At 46.0% G+C, this 7740-nt stretch overlaps 1 protein-coding gene across 1 annotated transcript; it reads right to left on the bottom strand.

Moving 5' to 3' along the window:
• Positions 1 to 4937: 4937 nt before the first annotated feature.
• On the bottom strand, positions 4938 to 7740 carry LOC307098577 (chymase-like; the record flags this gene model as incomplete). The annotated part of the gene is made up of 5 exons (XM_079769501.1): positions 4938 to 5082; positions 5484 to 5738; positions 5966 to 6101; positions 6872 to 7022; positions 7662 to 7740. The coding sequence occupies 5 exons, from the start codon at positions 7738 to 7740 to the stop codon at positions 4945 to 4947; spliced, it is 759 nt and encodes a 252-aa protein (XP_079625627.1). The 3' UTR covers positions 4938 to 4944.

The following is a 7740-nucleotide window of genomic DNA, read 5'->3' as shown; positions in this document are numbered from 1 at the left end:
TAACATATTTGTCCTCATCCCCCCATTCCCATCCCACACCCCTCCCCACGCATACCCCCACCCCCCTGTTGTCCTTAACCACTGGTTAGGCTCATATGCATGCACACAAGTCCTTTGGTTGATCTCTTCCCTTTATCCCCACCCTCTCCTACCCTCCCTCTGAGGCCCGACAGTCTGATCCATGCCTCCTTGTTTCTGGGTCTGTTCTTGTTCATCAGTCTATGTTGTTCATCATTTGCCCTAGATGAGTGAGATCATGTGCTGTTAGAAATACACTTATAAGAACTGAAAATGAGACAAGCAATAATGGTAATGCTGAAAGGCAAATGAATCAGTCTGTAGTGAGTTTCTTTCTGGGCCAACAGTTCTTTTGAGACCCAATTTCAATGTCAAACAGTTCCTTATGTGTACATGTCAGCCATGACATTTCAGTTCTGGATGGTGGACAAATGGTGGTAATGCAGGTCCGACCCTCTCTGGTTTGGTCCTGGGCAACCTGCAGTGATGCACAGCTGCTGACTGCTAGTATGGCAAGGCAATGTCAGTGTCTTCCATCTCTGGACTGATTCTCTTCTGTCTTCATGGCTGGAGTAGTCCTGTCGATTCCTCTCTGTTGCCGGAATCCACATGGTCTCGGAGTTGTACAAAGAGAGAATCTTAAAATAAGCAAGAGAAAAGCAGTGTTACCCACAAGGGAGTGCCCATATGATTGTCAACTGATTTGTCAATAGAAACTTTGCAGGTATTCAAAGTGATGAATAAGCAAGGACCTACAACCAAGATTACCCAGCAAAGCTCTCATTTAGAATTATTCAGATAAAGAACTTCACAGACAAGAAAAAGCTAAAGGAGTTCATCATCAAACCAGTATTACATGAAATGTTGAAGGGTCATGAAGAAGAAGAAGAAGAAGAAGAAGAAGAAGAAGAAGAAGAAGAAGAAGAAGAAGAAGAAGAAGGGAAAATATGAACAATATACTGGCAATAAATACATATCTATCAACAATTAAATCTAAAAATCAAAATAAGTGAACAAGGAATCTAATGAACAAAATAAACTGATGAATAAAATAGAACCAGAGGCATGGAAACATGGAACAGACTGATGAATCTCAGAGGGAATGGGAGGGGTGGGAAAGAGAATAACTAAGGATCTTATATGCATGCTAGAGGCCCGGTGCACAAATTCTTCTCTGAAATCAATAACATATATTTAAAAAAAATGCTGAGGTTAAATTCTTTATTCATGACTCTTTTTGTATATCTCTGATTATTTCTTAAAGATGAATTTCCAGAAAGAGTTCACTTCATGGAAAGGATTCATCATACCCTCAGTGAGGACTGCTATCAGCTGCAGGATCTTGTGTATCTGTCCCTGCCCTGCCCTGTTTTCTCTCCTCCAGCCAGTCCATCAGCTGACAAGAGTTTGTGCTGTGCAGGCTCCAGGCTTTTGACTTCCTGCTGGTTTGGGTGTAGCCTTTTGTGGCAGGGTGTTGCATGTGCAGAACTTGTGATGCTGTCCCTCCTCTTATCAGCTCCAGGAATATGTATTGAAGCAATGAGTGAGAAGTAATCTACATCTCAGATTAAAGCTCCACAGATGGTAGATCTTTTCTTATCAAGGTGGACCCTATATAGTACTAACTGCCTTTTCTACATAATGTATCTAAACCAGTGGTTCTCAACTGAAGGTGATTCCTGTCCCATCCAACGCCTATCCCTCTGAGGGACATCTAACAATGCCTGAAGACATTTTTGGTTGTCACAGCTTAGAGGTGGAGGGGGTTGCTATTGGCATTAAGTGGAGAGAGGTCAGGGATGTTGTAAACATCATACATCTTGCTTGCAATTCAAAATGTTCTTAGTGATTCTGAATATTACTAAAATAAATCTTGATATAAGGTTGATAATTAAGGCAAGGAAGGCTCTGGTGTAATTTTATTTTTATAGCGAAGGTGGAGATTTATTGAAGAACAAGTACAGACTCCCACGTGGGGAGAGGGAAGCATCCCACAGAATGGACTCCCAAGTAGGGAGGGGGAAAAGTCCCATTGGATTCCCTTTCTCTATGGCTTGTGTAGGCTGCAGATCCTGGTGCCTTGATATCCCCTCTGATTGGTCACTATTCCCTTAGACTGGTTACTATAGTAACTCATGGGCTCAAAGGTCAAACCTTACTTGGCACTTGTGAGGTTCTTCCTCCTCCTTCCTTATTGTTTTCCTATACCCTTTGGGCTTTCTTCTTCTCCTTCTGAATGAAGGGCTTCCTTCTCTTTATTCTGTAAATATAGACCTTTCTTGGCTACTTCCAGTTCCCTTGTCTTATGTAAATGCAACTGTTGCTGCTCCCTTGTCTTATGGAGATGTAACTGCACCTGGCTTCCTTGTGTTATGAAAATGTACTTTCTCCCAGTCTGCAGCCCCATGTTTTTCCATGGACCCCCATTTCTAAAAAAATCCCTTAGCCTGCCTATGTTCCTCCAAAATTCCTGCTTCAGTCCCCCCTCTGATTAGGAAACCCCAACTGCCGTTGGGGACAGGGGATGCCGCATCTTTCTGGCTGCTTCCTGCTGGCAAAGGGTTCATAGTTTGGGGTGGCAGTCAGGGTCCCATCTGAAGTGGGTGATCTAAGGGCCCGCCGAAGATGGATGTAGTGGCCTCCATTTGCTGTTGCAGGTGGAGGACCAATTACAGCTTTAGGGCTTCTAAATGGAGAATATGAAACACAACAAGCAATGACTAAAGATGAGCAATAATGAAACAGTATAAACCAAGGCCTGAGGGAGTGGTTTTGGTTGGTGGTAGCGGTAGCATAGGTTGTCCTATAGACCAAGATTTAGCACATTTTACTCTGAATTGGGCTGCTTATAATATAATTAGTAGTTAGGGATTTGGGGAGCCAGCATGGTTTGATAAATGTACTGTACCAGGGTTACAGAGAAGGGATATAAGTAGGAGTATCTTGTGGTGTTTCTGGGTCCCAGTAAGGACAGAGAAGGTCTCCAGGTACCAGCCTAGGGTTTAGATGACACTTATAAAAAGGCAGAATAAGAGTTGTTAAAAAGATTAAAATACTGATTATTTAGAAATACCAGAGTATGTTACTTATCTGGCACTCATTGTCTCCCCAGGATCCCTTTGAAAGAGAAGTTTCAGGTCCTTTAGAGGCTCACATGAGAAGAAATCTGGTGATTTAGCTGATGGCAATGCAGCTACATCCTCCTCCTGTGCTGGCATTGAAGGCTCACTGGAGACAGACGAATTTAGGGGTTGATGCTGCTGACCTGCAGGGAGACTTAAAGATGGGGCCTGTAAAAGAGCCTTTTGGGCTGTTTAAAGGCCTGCCTAAATACATTTTCCAATGGACGCACAATCCACAGACACTCCGCAAGGCACTCCATTAAAAGCAATGTCTCTAACTTAACAGCTATGTCTGGCTCTAATGCCGAATTCTCTGAAAGGCTAAAAAATTCTACAGGGGTGGAAAACAGTTAGCTGGCTCTTCCTTTCTTAACTCTTGCCTAGAAATTTTCCCCAGGACCCTTACTATAAAGGCCTGCACCAATGGAAGCTTAGGATTGTAAGCTTAGTGGGTCCTGGACTGTGGAGGCAGTGGTCTTGGCTGGATACTATTTGACCTGACTGAGATAGAAAGCAGAAGAAAAGGCAGATGATTCTCCAATTAAAACCTACTTGGGATCTGGGCCAGGGGAGTGGACGTATGTAGTGGGTCAGAAATGTGCTGTTCTTGGAACCGTGTCTCAGTTTCTCTCCCAGCTATCTAAGACAGCTGCAAGGACTTAGGATGCTGGGTGACCAGTCCTTGTATGCATCCCCTGGATGGGTCAGAATTTAATTACATGTGTTGTTAAAACCCTAATGAGGCGGTCTGCACGCCATAGAGAGATTCTTTCCCAGCACCTCCGCTGTGGATCTTACTCACATAAGAACATCCAAGAATCCCGGACTGGAGGGAGAATTGCCTCTTTGATCTTTGGAGCACTCATTTAGTCGATGGCCGGGCTTTGACTTGTGACTGGCGGAAGCCTAACGCTCTAACCTGACCTGGCACCAGTATTTCCTTCCATGGGAGACTTTTTTCTTCTAACGGCAGTCACCCTAGTGGCCTTTAATTGACTGAACCATACCTGCTTTGGTTTTGGCCCTGGAGAATACATCCAGAAAAAAGTAGTGAAAGAGAGAGAGATGCCCGCTTTTGAGATGGCAGCCAAGTTTAAGTGTCTGGCAGGCATCCGTCAGCCTCCAAAATCATACAAGAGACAGAAAAGAGACAGAATCTGTGGTTACTCACCATTCGACGTGAAGGGGGTTGACTAATTTACAGAGAATTTTCTCGGCCAACGCACCATCTGATACCGAATTTTTGGACTGGAACCCGGATTCTTTGTCCACCGGAATTGAAGAATGAATCCACAAACAGAAAGTGGTATAACAAAGGTGGAGATTTATTGAAGAACAAGTACAGACTCCCACGTGGGGAGATGAAAGAGTCCTACAGAATGGATTCCCAAGTAGGGAGGGGGGAAAGTCCCCTGGTGTAATTTCTTGATTAAGTTGAAAATATGGATCCTGTCTCTCAGTGAATTCCTTTCTCTTCTTTCTTTCCCTATTTTTTCTTCATTATTTTCTTTGTTTCTCTCTTACACACCTATACACCCACCTCTTTCAAAGCTTATAGGCTGCCTGAGCTGAGCATCAGGTTGCTGTATGTAGGGAGAAGAGAATAGTAGAGGGAGGAGACACATACACATGTCTGGCACTTGAGTCTTTATTGAGGTTGATTGAGAGTTTAGGGACCTAGAGGAACCTTCTTGAGGATTATGGGTGTGCCAGGACTTTAGCAGGAACCAGAGTATGTGATACAGAGAATCACATTGCTCAGATTTGGTTCAGATTTCCTCTTGGGCTGGCCCAGACTCCAGGGTTAATTCTTCTTCAGGATCTTATTGATCCAGGGCCAGTAATGGGAGATCCGGGTGAAGACAGAAGGGGGCTTTGCCTTTCCATAGGAGACAATGCCATGGGCCACCCCAGCACACAGAAGAGGCCCCCCTGAGTCTCCCTGTGGGAGGACGGAGGAGAGAGAGAGAGAGAGAGAGGAGAGAAAGCAGAAGGTTAACAAGAAAAGTCATCTACTCATGCCCATGGGTTTCAACTCTGAGTCACAGTCAGACCTAGGGTTAGACCCAGGAGCCCTGGATAGAGTTATGTATCTTGGTCTGATGCCCCTTCTTCTTTTCCTTCTTGTTATCCCATGTGTCCTGTTTAGCAGGCTGAGAGGGATGGTTAGAGACTGCACAGGGCCATGGGAGAATGGATTCACAGAGGGACAATTCCAGATTCCTCAGCCCTTTGATCTCAAACCCTGTCATTTGTTGACAACCTTCTGACCCCATCTTATTCCAGGAGACATCTGGACCCTGAATAGTGATTTGTGGGGAAGAACCCTAATCTAAAGATTACCTTAAATGCAGATTTTGCCTTTTTGGGATTGCCCACACATAGCTGGAGATTGTGGTCAAAAGTTCTGAAGTGTCTGCAGGCTTGGGGATCCACGAGTCTCAGCTTTACCTCTTGCAGAGTGTTGGAGCCTGATTTCTCCACTTCTGTTATTCCCCAGCCAGCCACCCGGCACATTCTCCCAGGTGGGATGAAGTTGAACTGGGATGGGAGGGGGAGTGTTCCCACAGCCAGGGTCAGGTTGGCTTTCTCATTCAACTGTGAAGGGAATGAGAGGCTGTCAGTGCTAGAGATTTGTTAGGGTGCAGTTGGAAGCAATCAGGGAGGGAGAGTGTACATTGCTTCACAATAGAGCCACGTCCAGAGAGTTGAGTTGAGGGGAGGTGTAGTCTAGAGGCAGGTTGGGAAAATTTCAGGGCAATGGGGACCTGAAGGAGAAGCATGAGAGAACAGGAAGTGAAGAAGGGGAAGAAAGATGTTGTCACCTTTAGTAACATGATGTCATGATGAGCAAGAATATAATCAAATTTTGGATGAGGGAATTGTTTTGTGACCTTAAGCTTCTGCTGTGTGTCTTCTTTCTTTGTTATGTTATGGGCCCCAAGGGTGACCATTATAGACCTGTTGTGAAGGAGAAGGAAGGTCAAAGAGAATCAGTGGCGGTTTGGAGTTTCTCCTGAGATGTACCCTTTCTGAGATAAGTGGACTGGAGTCTCTCAGTAGGTCACAGGACTCTACCCACTCTCCTTTTCCTGGGTTACTGTGGCATTTGGGGGGGGGGGGCGCAGGTTTTACTCAGGGAAAGCTTTTCTGAGGGAATAGAGACAATTTCCAAGACTCTGAGGAAATGCTAGGGACTGAGCAGGCCATGGAGGACCCAGGGGGCAGGGTTAGCACTTCCTAATTCAGGGAGTCCTATATGAGGGCCAGCCCTTTGGAGAAAGAGATGTCAGAAAAAAAGAGGAAGAGGTGGGTTCTCAGGTGGACTCTGTTTCCTGCCTCCCATGGAAAGGATGGGTTTAGGTCCCTGAGAACTAAGGGCCAGTGTTCTTGGAAAGAGCAGAGAGGAAGTGGCCCAGGGAACTGGGTGGAGCCCTGAGAAGTGAGTTGGGCATCTTATGTGTTGGGGTTGGGGAGAGGGGGAACTACTTTTAGAGGAGGAATGCTTGGATGGGGTCCCCTATTCCTTTTTAGGGGAGCTGAGTGCACAATGACTGAGGGTGAGGGCATCCATTCAATTGTGAGAATAATTTCCTTAGCCCAATTCTTACCTCTCTTTAAAGTGACCCAGGCTCAGGAGTCCCTCCCTAGGCCCCCCTGTGGGGATGTTCCTGGTTGCTACCCTGGATGTTTATCTCTCATCTGGAGATAAACAAGACCCTGTTTCTTACCTCCCTGCACAGTGAGCAGCTGTCAGCACAAAGTTCCGTCTTATCAGAAAACCACCACAATGCATTACTGAATTCTGGGGAGTGACAATTTCCAGGTGGGCCATGTAGGGGCGGGAGTGAGGCTTGCACTCTGTGTCCCTGATGATCTCCCCTGGAACAGAGAGCCACAGGCCTGAACAGATTTGAAAGGTGAGAGAGGCTTCTCTTGAATCTCCTCCTCACCCTGCATTCTGCTCATCTTCCCTCTCAGGTGTCTTTGATATCGGCTTTCCCCAGGCACAGCCTTCTACATGAATTCTCATTCCTTCCTTCAGGCACAATAGCCAAGCAGCCTCAGATGCCACTCAGGCATTTTTTCACCTCAGATTTCCCCCACCCCCATTCTGCCCCAGCCTCAACCCTCTTCTGTCACCTTGCAGGATAAGCTCTCCAGGCTTCTGTCCTTGACCTGTGACACAAGAGGGCCAAATTATAAGGTAATGTGTAGCCCCAAAGTTCAGAAGGTGAAGAGAACATAGGACTTTATCCACATGATCACACATGTTAGAGAAGATACCCCCTTTCCTCCCAATTGCTCTGGAATTTTCCCCAATCAACGTGGGGTTCCTTGTTCCTGGGAACTACCATAGGCTGCAGAGAATGGGTGGGCGCATCCCAAGTGGAAATGTCACTCTGGACTCTTGAAGAGATAGCCTGCCCCTCTCTTGTTTAAGAGTCGGCTATATTCAGACACAATTTTGTTTTAGGAACTGGTCCTGAAGCTTCTAGAGGGAAGGGCCCTGAGACTCACCGGCTTCAGATCTGGAGCAGAGGAGGAAGATCAGCAGGGGAAGAGGAAGATGACCCATCTTCTCAGAGAGGCTGCCCAT

The sequence above is a fragment of the Cnephaeus nilssonii genome (assembly GCF_951640355.1).
Source record: "Cnephaeus nilssonii genome assembly, chromosome: 4".
Classification (NCBI taxonomy): domain Eukaryota; kingdom Metazoa; phylum Chordata; class Mammalia; order Chiroptera; family Vespertilionidae; genus Cnephaeus; species Cnephaeus nilssonii.
This window is presented reverse-complemented; position numbering and strand designations above follow the sequence as displayed.